General features: G+C 34.8%; 1 protein-coding gene across 3 annotated transcripts in view; it reads left to right on the forward strand.

The window, feature by feature from the left end:
- The window catches only part of DIAPH3 (diaphanous related formin 3), a 244212-nt gene that overhangs the window by 89486 nt on the left and 136223 nt on the right, over positions 1–18503 (forward strand). For 2 of the 3 annotated variants that reach the window (XM_064504793.1, XM_064504795.1), the window contains exons 18-20: positions 10043–10138; positions 11116–11210; positions 17601–17702. In XM_064504793.1, the coding sequence (XP_064360863.1) occupies positions 10043–10138; positions 11116–11210; positions 17601–17702 (293 nt within the window). The remainder of the gene's footprint in view (positions 1–10042; positions 10139–11115; positions 11211–17600; positions 17703–18503) is intronic. The other variant, XM_064504794.1, reaches the window with a different exon arrangement.

The raw sequence follows: 18503 nt of genomic DNA on the forward strand, positions 1-18503 counted from the left end.
CCATGTCATGCTTGAAAGTGAGATGAAAAAAAATTAATGAGGGAGCATGAATGCTGGTTGATGAAGGTTAAGTAGATACAGTTATGCTCTCTGCATTCCTTACTATGACTGTCGAGATCGAGGCAACGTGCTCTAATGAGACCACACAAACAAATATGCTGATTGACAGCTTTCGATTTAACAATGAAAAATGTTGGCTAAAGCCATATTTTGTTTCAGCCTAATATTTGGGTTGCTTGTGCCCATAAAGACCATGGATTTGGCTTATACTATATTGTGCATTATTGTTCTTTTTCTTTTTTTAATTGTATTTGGGTTTTTTAAATCCATTTTATTGTATTTATTAGCAGCAATGTATAAAATTTTTAGTGATCATTACAGTGCAGTTGTAGCAAGGGAACACTGAGGTTTTTCGATGTTTATTTTTATTGGAAAAAAGCTCTTCTCTAAGTTAATTTAAAATCACAGGAGATTTTGTATTATAGGTTTGTTAGTCCAATTTCAATGACATGCACAACTACTGAACATTTTGAACTGAAGGTTTTCTACAAAAGTGTAATCAAGCAGAGGGTGGTGGGAAAAGGTCAGATTCAACTTACAGAAAGTAAATTATGCTAGACTGAGTTGATAGAATTTGACTTCTTTTGAGAAGATAATCACTTTAAACAAAATAAATGTGGTAGATTTAGTCTCTGTGCTCTGCAGTAGGATGTTTGATACTGTGCCACATTAAAAAAAAAAAATGAAGAGGGGAATTGGTAACAGATTTGTAAAACAGGTAAGTTCAAGAGGAGCTGTGGAATACTGAACAAGGATCTATTTGGCTATAATGAGGCTGTTGTTTCTGAAGGATCTCTTTTGAGACTAATTCTTTATTAAATAGTCTCTAAATGATATTGCTGCATACATTAGGAGAGGGATGAGCTTTGTTTTGGTGACAGATTTTGGAGGCATCGTCGAGTCAAAGGAGGTCAGGATATCACAGACAAGAGGCTGGATGAGTAATAGAAACAGGATTAAATTAAATTTGAGGAAAAAGCCAAATACTTGATTATGATTGGCAAGTTTTGCTATGACTTATAAGTCTATCAGTTCTAAAAAAGCTTCTCGCGTGATTGAAGGGTATCTCAAGCTATCTCAAGCTCTTTATAGTGCATACATGATCCATCACCTAAGTACCACAGGACTTTTTTTGTACAACATTTAAGTTGTAATGTGTTGTCTGTATTTAAACAGAAACTTCAGCACGTAGCAAAATAATTTCAATATATTCAATTCTTTGTTCCTCTTACTAAATGCTGCTGTCTCTGTTTAATTGCTATTTAACAGCCTACTGTAGTCTAAAGGGTCTCTATATGATGTTGGGAGGAGTGGGGAAGGGAGGAGGAGCAGGGAGTGTAGAGTCAGGAAGAGCAGCTAGTAATCCTTTTTGTTAAACTTTTGTAGCAGTCATTGAAATGTTTTTTACTATCTTTGTGTAACCATGCTAGCATTTGTTTGCTATACTTTAATATGGAGACTTTCTGTCGTTGACACTCTGACAACTTACAAAGTGGCAGAGAGTATCAGTGTTTTGAGAACCAAGAGTGTGAATACAAGTGTACATGCATGTTGCAAGAAAGTGAAAAACATGTAATAAATGATCTGAGAAAGTGGCTGAAATAAACTCACTTTTCACCAGTCAATTCAAACACATTTTGTATTGTATTAGGGCACAGAGTGTGCACATGAGCTTTAGGTTAGGTCTAGAATGTGTGATTTTCACTTGTGCTCATCTACCTGTATGAATGAATACATATGTATCAGTTGTTTACCTCCCCCCCCCCCCCCCCCCAAAAAAAAAAAAATAGTAGGGGAAAAGAGAGAACAAATTCTGGATTTCAGTTCAAGTGTCTCAGACTCAAGACATTAATTTGCAGATGCATGGAGGCTGCTAGTATCATCAGTTGAAGAGTCTAAATGGATTTGACTTCTTTAATTAAGTAAAAGCAAAGATCATGTAGTTCTAAGGTGTTTTCTTATTCTTTTAGAAGATGAGCATTAGGAAGGTAAAAGAGCTGTTTCATTTTATTCCTGATTAGTTTATACCTGTTTTTGGTTTGAACTGGAGAATGATTTCCATCAACCACATCAGAGAGATTCTGGAACACTTATGAATATATCTTTGAGAATAAGACCTCTCTATTTCAAAGATAGAGATTAATAAAAATGTGAAAAGCTTATATGTCGTGCCTTCAAATAGCAATAACTTGGTCTTTGGATTATGGTACTTCCTATTTTGTATTTATTAGATGGCACTACAAGTTAGTGTTACTGTTGCAAAGATTCACAGCTAAGGGGTAGACTTGCTTTCCTTCATCCTTTCTCCCCCATACAGATACGGTGAGTTTGTATGAACAACAAATGTAGTAGTGCTAGTAGTGTGTGAAGGAGGCTCGGTTGCAAATTGCAGGATGCAAAATCTCCAGTGATGTGGCTATTTCTTGGCTGTTGGCTTGACCACTTGCCTCCCAGGTATTCCAGCTTCCTGTAGCTGACACCACGAGCAAGTAACCTTGCTCTAAAGACTCAAATCTAAGATTTTGACCTGCCAAGTCCATTGCTATTTCCAGACTGGCATTCAGCATAATGCCATCACCTTGGACATGCTGCACATCATAGTTATGTACAAATGTCTGATATCTTAGTTTAGTAGAGATGATCCATCTAGACCTCCAGGTGTTGAAGCTAGTTCAGGACTGGTGTGAGAAAATGCTACAGTCTGTGATGGCCTTGGTCTCGGGCTGTCTGTGCAACTTGGCAGTCCATTAATGACAGCAGCTTCCTCCTCTGGTTTCATTCAGGATAGCCCAGATCCTCCCTAGAAATCATGATATGGCCAGTCTCCCTCAGCCCTTTCAATGTGGAGTCCCGTGTGCTGCTGCTGATTCCTACAGATTAATGGTCAGTCCTCTATCAGGTTAGGACTGCCTCCTTTTTGGTACCTAGGGCACCGATGTGTTTGAGGTGACAGTGCTAGCATAGTAAGTTTTTGCGTCTCTTCTGTCAGATCATTCGCTCCTGCCTTTGCACTATTTCTTCTCTTGTGCTACTCCATCTTTTTTTTTTTGTGCTGTTTCTTGATGAATCCATTTGAAAGCCTGATCTGGTGTTTTCCTGCTGAAAAGATCTTGATTTTTTTTTTCCCTTTTAAGTTGGGATCAGTGGTTAAGAAAAGAATTAAAAATAACATCAGAATACACTGTGTACTCTTTAAATACCTGGCTTTAAAGAAAGTACTGACAAAACTTTTTACTGTATAGCATAAAACCTGTTTTGTGATGAAATAACTTTTACATAATAACTAGTATAAATTGTCTTTTTGTGAGTGTCCTGAGGTATCATTCATCTATAAGGATATGTAGTAAAACAGTTTAAATGATTTTGAGAGCTGAGTGTTGGCAAGACTGTACAACATATCTTGAATTTATGAAGTCAAATTAAAAACAGAGTTTAAGGGAAGGAGATGAGATTTTAATGGAATCATTTTTCTGTCAGAAGTGTCTTCAACTTTGCTGTAGATAGAGATGATACTTGTTAACTTTAAATCTTAGGCTAACAAAGATGAATTTATTTATGAAAAATGTTTGCATCTTACTAAGATATTATAATAAAACTTTCTGACAAACATCCTTTAAGAAAAAAGAAATATTTAATTGACAGTGTAAGTTTTTTATTTGTAATTTAAAGTGTTAATCAATTTAATGGATTTGTTTTATGCCACATTTCAATGACAGTTGAATCTGGCAGAACTGATGCTGCTAGAGAGGGGGAATCCCATTCTCTTTCTTGTTTGACACAAGTGTTTATGTAGCATTCATTAATGGGGCAGGGAACAGGTGCGACGGAAGACTTGCTTCTGGCATTCCCAATATAGATAAAGGTATGTTGGTCAGAATAAAGCTTCAGGAAAAAGGGTGGGATAGCCTCTTTCAAATGCAGTGTTGGCTTCTGATAAACTGTGATCATGGGATTATGGCTGTAGTTCTGTGAGCAGCAGAGCAGACGTCAGTTCATGGATGCTGAAGTGGAGAAGTCTCACTCATGTCCTCTTCCCTGCTCCCAGATGCGTGTTCTGCCTGCTCTTGTGCTCGCTCCGGTGTTTTAGATTATTTCACAAGCTGATTGAACTTGCTACCTTGGTAGAAAACTGCTTGCTTTTTTGGATTTTTGCTTGATAATTTTTCTGCTGCATTGATGAGTTGAAAGTTTTTGAAGAGAGTTGAATTTTATTTCAGAATTTTATTAGCTACTATTAAAAATACAAGAGAAAAGTTAATGACATTAGTTTATGAATGAACTAACATTATTTAGAACTATTGGTCAGTATGATAACATTTCAATTTTAATAATAAAATGAAATAGAAGACTACTATTACTGTAAAAAGATCTTGCAAAATGACTTAGTTAAGCTATTTGGCTAATTTTCCAAAAGCAGTACTCTTCAACTGTAAATTCCAGTGTTCATTATTGAAAAAGAGGGAAAACAAGTTAAAGCACAAACACAAGGCCATTTCATTAATCACTTTTGCCAATGTACTAGTTTTTTGTTGCATAATCAATCACCCTATGCCAGTTATCACCGTCTTCTTGAAAATAAGGACCTTATATGCCCATCTTAATTATCTCTTTGATTATAAAAGCTTCTTTTTATCTTGGCCCACTGACTTATTCATGTTAAGATTGTACATTATTTCCGTGGGTGCATGTAACTGTCTAGGTGCTAGGACCTATAAAGATTCTACGCTTAAGTGCTTACTTCTATGTACTTAATGTGAGTGTATATACAGAAAATTCATGTAAAGACTGCATTAAATAATATACAAGGTGCTAGATGCTAAAACCATCTGTAATGATGTTTCAGATTTTTTTTTTTATTATTTTTTATGGAGGTAGGAAGAAAAAGTATTATCCATGAAATGATCTATAAAGGAAGTCACTGAATGTATTTAATAGCTCATTATAGAGGCGTGAGTTACTTACCAGAGAAAATTACCTTGCAATAGCGTGTGTCAGAGATAAAATGCCAAGTTACTTGTACCTTTGGTGTTGTATGTTGTGTCTGTTCTTATGTAGCTCTGAGCAATTATTTGAGATAAAATTTTATATTTTGACTGAGTTATCATTTTCTGTATGTATGAATTGAGTCAAATCAATAGCAGCACTGTCAAAATACGTTATACGAATGATGGTGCATGTGTATATGACTAAGCATGTGTCTGAGGGAGGTGAGGAGGAACAATCTTATACAAATTGCTTGGAAGATAAACGTTAAAATTTAAGAAATATCCCTATTCCAGCAATTAGTGTTCCAAGGATATGAGTTACTGCTGAACAGAAATTGCCAAAAAAGACAGAGACCCAAAATGCATCAGCACTGTTGTTATATTTTCCACATATCTATCGTAGTGAAGATGAATGACAAGTGCCCATATTTTCTAAGAAGCTGCAGTCAAACTTAATGTAAAGTAATAGTAACTTGCTCAGTTTCAAAGCTGACAGCTAAAACTGTGAAACATTATGCATATTCCTACTATAATTAGCAGCTTCACACTGCTTTTCACGTTCTGTATATGTAGAGATATAAGAGTAAGCATGAAAGCTTTTTGATAGTACTTGATAGTACTTGAAACATAATCTAATCTGGTCCTTTTTGAGGGGACAGATTGTTAGGAGTGATAAACAGTCCCTGAAGCTAAAATCATTTGTGTTGATACAACCTTAAAGCTGTCTGGTCTGTTTGGAAAGAAGACAATTTCCCAGCTCCCTGACCGCTCAGTGCTCAGGCAGTCTTCCTGCTTCTGTGTTGTGTGCCAAGGATCCTCATTTTGTTTGTAAAGGTGAAATGACAAAGTGTTCAGTGAATACCTTAGAAATACACAAGCCAGGATAAGGTGAGAGTAAACAAATAGGGTAATGTAATGTAACAAATAGGGTAAATGTAATTCTAATTTTGCCTTTTACTGGACTTCTGACCACCTTTATGATTGCCCAAACTACCATGAAGAAAAGCTTCATAGAATTATGCTCATGTTTTTGCAGTGGTGAAATTTGTATCACACAATCTTGGTTTCTTTCAGCTGGAGCTTCTTTACAGTGGATATTTCCAAGCTTTAGGTGCAATATTCTGATAAAAAAAATTACTTTCCTTGATTGATTTTTCTTTTCTGTATTTTCTAATGCCTTTCATGTTAAGCATGGCACAGTATGTTTTGTTCTGTCTTCAGTGGCTTGACCCTGTCTAAACCCACCACCTTTAAGTTGAGTCTGTTCCCTACAGGATACCTGGCCTGAAAGGCAGAGAGATTGGAGCACTGTATCAGATGCTGCTGCCTAAAAAATCATCCAGCTTGGGCCCTGTGTATGCTCACAGTGTAGATGTAGCATACAGACAGATCATCTAAAGACATCCAGTTATTGATATGCAACATTCCTTTTTATTTACCTAATACCTGAAGTGATCTGAGTGCTATAGATAAGACATCTAGTTTTGAAAAAGTTAAAGTATGATGGTCCAGCTTCTGCAGCCGTGAGAGCTGGATCTGCATTTTGAGATGCCCTGGTTTGATTCTTCTCTTTCAGCGCAATAGTGTCTTACCTCTACCCCGCTCCGTAAATAGTCTCCTCCTTTTCGCAGCAGCTGCCCGCTCTCACTGGGCTACTTTCTTTTTTACCATGTAAGCAGATGTTTCCCATTTTCTACCTCCTATATGCTTTCTTTTCTGCTCCACTGTCCTCCTGAAGTAAAAATCTTATTGCTTATATTCTTTCTTTTGACTTCCTGCTAGTCTAGAAATTCAGTTCAGTTCACCTCTTCAGTGCTTTCTGTTTAATTTACTTTTTTTTTCCCCAGTGGGCTTCCCCCCGCCCTTAGAAGTAGATAATAGTTTTGTACCTCTGTTTATTGCTCCCTTGCAAGCTAATGCACAGATTAGGTAAAAATGTTTTGAGGCAGTAGTAGGTACCAGAATTTTCATTGGAGGGTGCAGCATTTCCTATAGGGAAGACAAGTAATATGTATCCTTTGCTTCTTTCTGCTGCCAACTACTTAAGGATGTGACCTGAATTCTCCTGACGAAGTATCATGTAAGTTTACAGTAGTTTAGTTTGTTGTATAATTGTATAACTCTGCATACAATTCTTGCATGGGTTTCTAGAGCAAAATTTTCTATGCTTATCTATTTTTTCTTAAGGTTATGATGCTTTAGATATTGCTATAACTTTGTGCATAGCAAACAGTGATTTGCAGCACTGTTTTTTGATTTGAAAATTGAGTTAAAATAATGTGTTTAATTATTGTTTTCTTGTGTTTGTTTGTATTACTGTGTTATGAGACTTTGTAATGCATATACGTTGCTTTATACTGCTGGAAAAGGTGAATATATTTGTAATTTTTCTACTTCAGTCCGCATTAGTATCTAGTTCAAGGCTATCACTGAAGTCAAGCTTAAATTCAGATAAATTCACTTTTTTAGTGTGACTGTTAAGGAAACCACTTTTTTTCCCCTATAAAATGATCTGTTATGTTCTACAGTAGGCATAAAGCATTAGTGTATGTTCATCACAATTTAAGTCAGTAAGGCATAAAGATGGCATGGATATACCTGAGCTAGAGAGAGCTGTCTAGATCTCACAGTTGGATCTATGGTTCTAACATTGAACCTAGAAGATAGGCAACTCAAAATGATACTTCTAAGAATTACTGTTTTCAGCATGTAACCAATAAGAAATTTGAGAGGTCCCTTATGGTGTGTAACTGCAGGAGAGAACAGCTGTATGATCTTGAGATCTGTAGTATTTAAAGCTCTCCTCCTAGGTTCAGTTAGGGCTCTTCTTAAGGCATAGCCAGAAAAAAGTAAAACTTTAATGGTAACCTCCTCTTTATCCTCTTTATAGCTCAAATATCATCCTGCCCCTTTGGAACATGCGTATCGAGATCTCAGATTGGTGGTTCAGACCTTCTTTTGCTTTTACACGTGTAGTAAGCAAACTGTAGGTTTCCTAGGGACAGGAGAATGCTAACCTTTCTGTTAAATCTGTGCTAAAAGACAGTCAAGGCTAACAAGTTGGGGAGAAAAAAAAAAGTGAAAACAAATAGAAAAGGAGGACTGTGGTTTTAACTGTGGATATCATTCCTGGATATCAGTCCTTCCTCCAAGGACTGTTTTATGCTCAGGGACTGTGTCTCTCAGAATGTTGGGTTGTCTTCTGCACTGTCAGAAGGATCTTCATGCTGCTGACAGCTATGGAGTGTTGAAAGGGATTTGTGACATGATTCAAATTTGTATCTTCACGAACTCAAAAGCTCCTTCAGTCTCTGTGTGAGGTCTTTAATTTCTTGCCACTTCTGTAGTATCAGACAACAAGGCTCAAAGACATCAAGAGGTCATTTAATGTGTCTCCCTACCCCGGGAAGGATTTATTATGTTTAGACAAAAGCATTTCTTAAGAATGCTATGCTTAAAGATCTCTGTTACAGTTTAGAGAAGTCATTCCAATTTGGGGAAATCCTGCTGGTAATTGATGCTGCATATAGTTTTGTCAAGGGTCAGCAATGAGCTGGAAATTTTAAACCCAACCATGCCTTTGACTAAAGCATTGAATCCTTTCAATACATATGTGAAAAACAAGATTCAGTGCTTGGAAAGGGCAATGTTAAGCTGGGTGTATGTCTTCCCAAACTGGAGAGACTCAGTTATCCATTTGGGTGTTAAGTATTTTCTTAATCAGTGGGGCAAGTTTATGATGTGACTATTCTCAAAAGGGTAATAGTTAGATTTCTGTGTATGTGAGACTAAACTTCTCATCTCTATCCATCTCCTTCAGGAGTGAGTAACTTATACTTTTATTACAACATATTTTCTACTTTCAAATATTGGAAGCATGAAGAACTGTGTTAATTTGGGACAGTCATGCTGTAAAAGCTTGGAACCTAACTTCAGATGTGAAGTAGTGGATAGAATTAGTTGAATGATAGGAGGATATAACAGTAAAGATTTGTGCTGAATTAGAAAAGAAGACCAGGTTAGATTTAAAGAAAATTTTAAGGTTTTGGATTTTGATGGTTTTATTTATCTATCTACCTATTTATTTTTGCATAATAGCTAGAATGATTCTTTTTCTACTAATACATTATCAAGAGTATACTGTTATTTCAAGTGAAATTCTTATGACAGTGTATAAATAATGAGAAATAAATAATTTCAGCTTGTATTTGGGAAATTTGGGAAATTTTATTTGGATGAACTGTTTTTTGAAAAGGAAGAATAAGCCACAATTTCTATGACTTTACATCCAGCAGTGTTAATGTACATTTCTAAAATCACTTTGTTTTTCTAGTATTTTATAAAAAGGTGATTTCATCATATATTTAAAAATACATCTTTTTGGAGGAGATAAGGAAAGCAGGTAAAAAATATATGCTCACTTAGATTCTAAGGTCCCCCCTCCCCCTCCCCCTTCACCACTACCCCACCCCATGAGTCAGTGGTCTTTAATAATTTTGCTGAATATGAATTTAAAGAAAAGCAGTCACAAAAATACATAATTTAGGGGTTTTATCTTTATTGCTTAATATTGAGAGGTATTGACATTTCTTCCTTAACTTTTGTTATTGTGTTGCTCAAATGTGGGGTATTAACCTGACCAGGTTAACTGAAGTATATTGCTTGGTATATTAGATATTAGTTTTATGACCTGAGATGATTCCTGCAATTAACATTGGTACCTTTTTTAAGCTCATATTAAAAAAACAGTAACAAGAAGAACAAAAAGACTTGTTCTGTAAGGCTAACTTGCTGGGAAAATTTGACTGAAGAACAAAAATTTTGAGACAAACATAAGGAATATATGCAAAACCACTGTATTTTTGTCTATACATTCTGTAATTTGATCTTTTCTTTGTGAATTGACTACAATTGATAGGAAATGTGTTTCCTACATTTGTGAATGTTTTCTCTGTATATTAAGTTAACAGTGAGTGTGCTTGTGTTTACTTCGGTAGTAAAAAAAGAGGAAGAAGAATTTGAAGAAAAGAAATCCATTAAGAAACGAATCAAAGAATTGAAAGTTTTGGACCCAAAGATTGCACAGAATCTGTGTGAGTTGATTTTGCTTTGATGACAAGTTAATGTGCCCTTAATGTTCCATAAAACTGTTTTTATCTTGTCCGACTGCCTTGTAACCACATTTTATTTAAAGCATATATGAGAATATGCACATGTGCACAGAAACTGGCATAAAGCTCAAACAAATGAGTTTATACAATTTAAATGTATGTTTAAGAAAATCCAGAAAACAGTTAAACTATATCCCTCATTTAAGACTGGAATTATTCTCATTCTGTAAGTAATAGCCTACAGCTATATATTCAATTATTTACCTTTATTTTCAACCTGTTTCTTAGATAATACTCCAAAAAAGTTTTTTTTTAAAAAAGTAAAAAAACCCCAAAACATTACTGTCTACAAGGTGTCTGGCCTTCTCATGTGTGCTTTAAATAAAGAAAGTAACAGTTAGTATTATATGATAATATACTTATGCAATAATATACAAATAAAGATATTGAAGTTTTTGAGGAGAGGAGTTCCATAAAAAAATAGGTTACTAAATGCAGGCAGAAATAAAATAGGAAATTACTGGATTATGGTGAACATACCATGAGCAGTTATTAAAAGAGCTTTATAAAATATTTGCATGGTTTGGTAGTGATATTTTCTCAAGGTTCTTTTTTTGTGAGAAAGCACTAACCAAGCCCATTGAAAGAAAAAGTGTAATAACTATCATCTCAGTTCGAAGTAATATAGCAGCAGTGATTATCCTGCAGAGTAGGTCATTGACTGCTTATGGTGATCTTCTGTGATAGCGGATGTTTGTCTATGACAAATGTATGGAGAAGACTGGAACTGGAGGAGAAAAGTAATTAAAAGTGTATTTAAAATTGTTATATCTTTTCTATATTACCTTGTGTAGTGTTTGACCTGTAGATGATATAGCTTGTTTAATTTGTGTTTTGTAAATAGAAAAAAGATTGATGTTGTCTTCTCTTCTTCATTATGTGTTGAAACTTTGTTTTAGCAATTTTCCTTGGCTCTTTCCGAATGCCTTATGAGGAAATCAAAACGATGATATTGGAAGTAGATGAAACACAGCTGGCAGAGTCCATGATTCAGGTAAGAAAATTGACAGATAGATTAAATTCCAATATTTCAGGGTAAACTTCTCTTTAAAATTGGAACCTATAAAATAAATTTTTTGGCTAGTGAGTCACTGCAACAATTTTTTTTCTTTCTGCTATGATCTCTGGTTCTTTTTACATTTGCATATATTTACACTTGCAAAGCTAATAATTTTTATGGAATCAGCTGAGTTTTATATTCTTCTCTATTTTCTGCATTTATGTTCTCCACAAGTAAGTGATTTATTTTGTATATATTCAAATAGCATATATCTGTGTGTGTATACATGCATACATACATACATATATATATATTTATATATAAAAATACCTTCATCTCAATCATACAAATCTGTTGTTCTGGACAAAACTTAAGTGGAAAAAGATTTTTCTATTCTGTTAGAGCTGATATAATCTAGGACATTACCTTAGGGCATCTACTGCTCATATTCCCTAGAGCTTATTTGAATAGTGTTTCCCTCTTCCATATTATTTTATTCAAAGCACAAAAACAGTATGATTCTGTGTGGAGACAAAATTTACTGGGAGATCCTGATGTTCTTCTGTTCTTCTATCCCGATGTTCTTCTGTTCTTCTGTAGGCAAGGTTATTCAAAGGATAAGTTAAAAAAAACTCGGTGGAACTAGTCTTAATATAAATACTTCATCATAGAATCATAGAATAATTTAAGCTGGAAGGGATGTCTGGAGGTCATCTGGACCAGGTTGCTCAGGTCCATGTCCCTTTGAACTTTGAATAACTCCACGGGCAGAGATTCCACAGTCTTCCTGCATAGGTATTCCAGTGTTGAACTACCCTCATGGTGAAAACCTTTTAATGTTTATCTAGTTGGAATTTCCATTGTTGCAACTTGTGACCATTGCCCCTTGTCCTTCTGCTGCACACCTCCAAGAAGAGTTTCATTCCATCTTCTCTGTACCCTCCAGTTAGGTACCTGAAGACCACATAAAGTTTCCCCTCATTCTTATTTTCTTGAGGTTGAACAAACCCAGTTCTCTCAGCCTCTCCTTGACTCTGTGCCCTGTCCCCCAGTCATCTTGACGGCTCTCCACTGGACTTGCAGTTACTTGTTTATACCAAGATTGTCTTTCTTTTGGATAGGACTCCTAGATAGCATGATGAGCCTTAAATTGTTACTGCTGTTGCTCATAAATGTCAAGTCATAATTGTTATCAATCTATTAGTAATGTAGCTTAGGTTTTACTTAGAGAAAATTTATGTGACTGACCTCTAAAATGTACCCAAAAGTGTGTTAGACAAATGAGTACCAATCCTTACTGAGATATCAAAGAAAGCTAAAAGTAGATTTTTAGGAACATAAACTATTTGCAGGAATGTTGATTAGTAAAGAGATAAATACAGGTAATAGAGTCGTAAAATGACTCATAATGTTAAATGTCTCTAAGATTCAAATGTATGACTTACACTGCAACATGCTGCAATTTGCATTCAAAGGTCAAACCAAAAAAAATTAAAAAGGCAGATTTATGTTTGCATGCTTTGTCCTCAAAATAACTTTCCTCAGTATTAAGAATGAGATCCTGCTGAGGAGACCATACAGTGTTCAGTATGTTCCTTTTCTTCCAGTGTGCAGTTATAGCCTCATTCCTAATGCCTTGGGTTTCAACAGATCTTTGGACTCCTTTGAGTGATTTGAACTTCACTTTTCTTTAAAGGGACATTATCTACTGATTGATTTGTGGAATGAGATGTTTGTCTTAAGAAATATTTGAAGTAACCAACGTGAGCCATCATCTCCAGTGACTGTACATATAATCGTTGTATAATTCTTTTCATTTTGTTCAATGAAGCAGTTAATATTGGCATTGAAACTCTCTATTGCATAACTAAGGTTATTAGATGAACAGAGGAGTTTACATCTCTGAGCTGTTTGTGCTAATTCGTGCTTACATCAATTATTCAGAGTTTTCTTCATGCTCATAAGTCATGCATATTATATCTTTTTTTGAATAATAGCTGAAATTTTGTAGAACAGCATGACAAGCTGAGAGATGGAATATACTACACTTATGTACAGCTTGAACTCTGTCTCATAGTCCATGCTTCCTCTGAAACTGTGTCATGCTATTTGACATAAGCACTATTTTCCAAAAGTAAAAATTTATCATGTTAACAATATTAGGTCATCAATAATGTTATTAACTGACCTATACATAAAAATTATGTATCAATAATATTATGTGAATCAGGTGACTTGATGACGGCAATTTCAAAAAGATAAAATGTTTTTGCCACTTTTAGGCCCTGGGGAAAACAATCATCAAACCATTAGTGTATAATTAATTAATGGCATTCTTTTATGTGAACATATGGCATGAACATCAATTGCAAAAAGCTGAGAAAAAAAAACCCTTTACTTTCATTGGATTGTTTACCTTTTTTTTTTTTTCTATTTTTTTCTGTGGACCATTATTTCTATTTAGATGGTACATACACTGGGAGAGAAAATAGCCACTTTTCTGTATCTTTAAAATGACTAACACAACCCACTCCCCCTTTAATTCCCTGAGTAAAAGTCATGATTAACAATAACAGGAGATACTTCATTGACACTATGCTGATAATTTTGTGGCTTTTTTTTTTTCCTAGCATTAACAGTAGGGTGTATTGGAAAGTCCACGTATCCAGTAAGCTCTCTATATGGTTCTTGGCATTTGAAATGAGAGTTGGAAGGCTGTTTTATAGTCACCACTTGGCGGGGTGTGTGTGTGTGTGTGTGTGTGTGTGTGTGTGTGTGTGTGTGTGTGTGTGTGCACAAGTCATAATGCTTACAGTATCCTGTATGAAAACAGTTCTATACATATAACAAAGCATGCTATTAGATGAGAGCAGGTCACACATTGATTTTTAAGCATGTAAGTAATTCAAGAGTATAAATTGCACTTTTTTTAAAGTGATTAAATAATTGCAAGCCTAAATCAAATGCAAAAATGAATGGGACTTCCAAATTTACTTCTCAAGTTTGGAAGTGATCATTTTTATTAAATGGCTTCATTTAAGTTGCTTGTTTCTGGGTAAAACAATCCTGTAATTGCTTTTGAAAGTGCACCATCTGAAGCTTGAAAAAATACTTACACACCTATCTGTCTTTGAAAGCCATTGAATTAGTTGCCCCATTGCTTTAAAAATCTGTTAGTCACCTTCTTGTATGCTTCGGTCACTAAATAAATTCAAACATATGGCTATATGTCTCTATTTCTATCTTTACCAATATGGGCCGTGAACATCCTATAAAATGTAGTTTGATGTATTTTGTGATTCTGAGCTGAGCAAAACCATACATAGGTTTGTAAGCATTTGGCTATTTTCATTTATTTATATAAGATACTTTCGATATTATGGTGGTTCTTCTTTTCAGAGATTTCTTCATCAAAATTTCTGTCTTGAGTATTTCCCAGTGTATCTGAATGCCACGGTTTCTGAAATTGGAAGTTTGTCCGTCATCCTACACCTTTGTTGTACAGCATGCTTAAGAAACATAACTAAAATGTATCATTTATCTCTCTCTCCATCCCCATCTCCCCCTTTCTGCTGCTAGAAATTAAATCCAGCCCTGAAAGAAATCAGAACTCTAGTAATCATGTTGTAGTTCAAGCAGTCATTGACTGATTCTCAAAATATTTCTTGTGACTTGGTAAAAATTCTTTCTCCTGCTTATTTTCTGTTTGAAATTCAAAATGAATTTCATCTCTAGCAGTTTAAAAGCTTTATCTGAACACTATAAAACTGCTTTGATATCAGCTGCTGCATATTTTTTCTCTGATGCTCAATATTGAAAACATTCATACAGCCACTTGACTGTTTCTCCTTTTCAAAAAAGTGATCAGTTTTTCTATGTGTGAAAAGTATTTCAGCATCAAACAACAGCACTCAAACTTCAGTAAAAATTCAGCAGTTGTATTTAGGATATTGGTAATAGCTGATTACATGGATGTTGTATTTAGTATATTAAAACATACATAAGTGGGTTATGAATTTGTAGTTTAAAGTGTATCTTTTTACACTCTAGCTGTCTGTGCCCTGTCATTTTTGCTGAATGTGATGGATTTAGTGCTGGACACCTCTATCCATAAATAATAAATGTAGTCTTTTTTACAAAAATATTTTTCAAATGTAATAATGGTTAAGACATATGTGACTACTATCATAAATTCTTCATGCTGAAATTTCAGTTTGGCCTTGTCTAAATCCAATTCCATAAAATTTAAGTTTACATTATTATTTTGAACTTCATCATTCATGCATTTTTAATAGTTTCCTTTTTTCTACCAAAATCCTTATTCAAACATGGGCCATCTATTGAAGCCATCTGCTCTTTAACTATCTTTTACCCTTTCTTTGGTTTATCTAGACCATTGCTCATAAATCTAGCTTTTTCTTTTTTGATTTGCCGACTTTACTTTCTTAATAAGTATAAACCGTGTTGCCCTTACTGTAACTATCACCAAAAGTTGTAAAAACAATTTACTTAATACAAAAATAGTTGTTATTTTAAAACAAAATAATGATAAAGAACTGCCTAGGTCTTTTTTATCCATTATAAAAAAGGGGTTTTTTTTAAGTAAATTGTTTTTACAACTTTTTGAAAGACAGAAGAATTGAAATCCTAATTTGATTTTTAAGGACTATAACTCCTGAACTAAAATAAATTGATGATTGTTACAAGCGCTAAGAGAAAAATTATTAAACAAAGTGGTTTAGACAAATATTTAAAACTTTAAATACATGTATTCTTAGTTACAAATCCAGTATTTTCATTCTTTAACAAGACGAAGATCTATATTGCAATCCGTAGGGTGCTAGCTTTTAACTAGCTAATAATACGGGTTCTGAAGATTGAACAGCCACCAAATTCAGTACTAGTCTTAGTATATGTTTTGGATACTAGTTAAAGTTGAATTCTCCTTAAATTAGGCAAATGTTAAGCAATGCTTAGCTATGACTTTTGTGTCTCTCCCCAGAGATCTAGCTTGTGTATCCTAAATGTCTGAACTTCCTGTAGAGGAAGAATTAGATTCTTCTGTGGATAAAATTAAGTTTTTCAAGACTTTGAGGGAGATCATGTTCACTAACTTAAGTAAATTCTCTTTTCTGTTGATTATATTGGAGAATAGTTATTTACTTGCAGAGTATATAAATAGCCTTTGGCTTAGCCTAAGTGTCTAACTTTTCTATCAAGTGATGATAAATCCTGGAGTTAGTCCTTCTGGTGTCCTTCCTTGAAAATATGGTAGTAGGGAGTTGGAAGTTGTGTTGTCTAGGCCTAATGCAGTGTTAGAAGGATTGAACCCTTATTTCAATTCAGAAGAGTGATCTTAGCAGTAGACCAAGAAGTGTTTTCAGTGAGAACACAATCCCTCTCTTCTCTGCATAACCAGGAAGACAAACGTCATGGGGTCAGAAAGAGGGCAGGCTAGAGGGAATTCGACTGTTGCCTAGTAGTTACAGCAAACATCTGGGAAGGGACAGAAATGAACTACTGATTGTCAAATTATATGCCATAATTAGATGTTTGAGAAACTCTGTTTCTGAGAACCTGCTTAGAATAGCCATTTTCAGTCTAGCTATCTGATTATAATTAGAGTGGAATCTAGATGCCTAATTGTAGGTACCTGTATGTAAAGATAGATGTCTAAGTGTTCAAGAAGCTCCAGGAAGTCTTGAAGGCTCTTCAGATAATCAGATGAATACAACATCTTTAGACTCCTTTACCTGTGTTCACTAAACCTTCGCTTATGTTGGTGTCCAAGCTCCCCTTATGAACTTGTGAATTCAGCTGGAGCTGAGTCCCACTTCTGAATTCCTACTTTTAGGGAGTTTTTAGGCGAAGCAGTGGCTAATGGATTTAAGCTTTTGTGGAGATAGGCATTACTTTTCCTCTCATCACCTTAGAGTCTGGTTTTGTTTTGGATTACTGGAAAATACATTATCTTTTTTTAAAGTATTTTTTGTCTAGCATTAGTCATTCCTGCCATCCTTTAGCTGGAAACATTACGCTTGGAATTTTTATTTTGTCTTCCCTGCCCTATTTGCTTCTAAAAGCGTTCTGTTTATATAGTACCCATAAAACATATCCTTTCTTTCAGCGTGGTGTTTAGAAAAAGACTGCAGATATGTAGATGCGTGTAGAATCAGTAAGAGATGCTAGCTGGCAATAGTTAATCACTTTCGTTATACATTCTCAGTTATATTAATATGTGCTGCCTACTTACATTCTACAGACTTCAGGGCAGGAATGTTGTCTTTGGAGTATACATTAATGATACATAAATAATATTTTTACGTATGATTATGCAAGCAATGCAGATTCTGAGATTTATGTCTACTTCCTTTTTCTTGATAGAATTTAATAAAACATCTTCCTGAACAAGAGCAACTGAATGCATTGTCCAAGTTCAAGAGCGAGTATAATAATTTGTCTGAGCCAGAACAGTTCGGAGTTGTGGTGAGTTCTGTTTGGGTTGTCACTGTTTTTTCTTTTTTTATCTGCAACAGAGTTTTAGTGTGATATTACAGAAACAATACCACCTTCTTGTTCCTAAATATGAAGAAGCTCCACACTGGGAGAAAAGTGTAAGTGCTGACTTTTAATCTGACTTCAGTGGACATATCGAGGGATGTTGAAGGCATGATTGTTATTCTCCGTCTGTCTGTCTTTATAGTAGTGGCATGATTTATAAAACAAACTAAAAAAACAATGAATAACTTGCAGTGGCAGTTTCTATGACAAGCTCTCACTGGGAACTATGGAGCTATTTTTAAATTTCTAAAGCTAAAACTATTTGCCTTGCTTTTGCATTAATAAATCATAATGTTTTCAATTAAGTTTTCTACATTGTTGTTTTTCTTTCTATTCCCCATGTAAATGGGAAGAAAATACTGTAGGTTATCACCATTTTAACCTATTCTGCCTCCCCCCCCCCCCCCCAAGTTTTATAGTTTGTTCTATCAAGATTGCCTATAGTCACTTTTTCAATTGCCAGGGGGAGGACATGTTTATAATACTTCCCAGTTTGAAAAAGGAAGACTGGAGGAGAAAACACTGCTTATTCAGTGTTGGTAATTGATACTTTTAATGGAAATATAGTTTGTGTATAGTTTTATCGCTTCCTATATAGCTCATAGATAACTTTAATCTAGACTAACCTAGAAAAAGGTTATTTCTTTTCCCTGGGGCATATACCCATATGACTTTTTGATTCTCTTTGTCTGCTAGTACTCTTGACTTCTTTTTCCCCTGGGAGAA

Source organism: Dromaius novaehollandiae, chromosome 1 (assembly GCF_036370855.1).
Source record: "Dromaius novaehollandiae isolate bDroNov1 chromosome 1, bDroNov1.hap1, whole genome shotgun sequence".
NCBI classification, from domain to species: Eukaryota; Metazoa; Chordata; class Aves; order Casuariiformes; family Dromaiidae; genus Dromaius; species Dromaius novaehollandiae.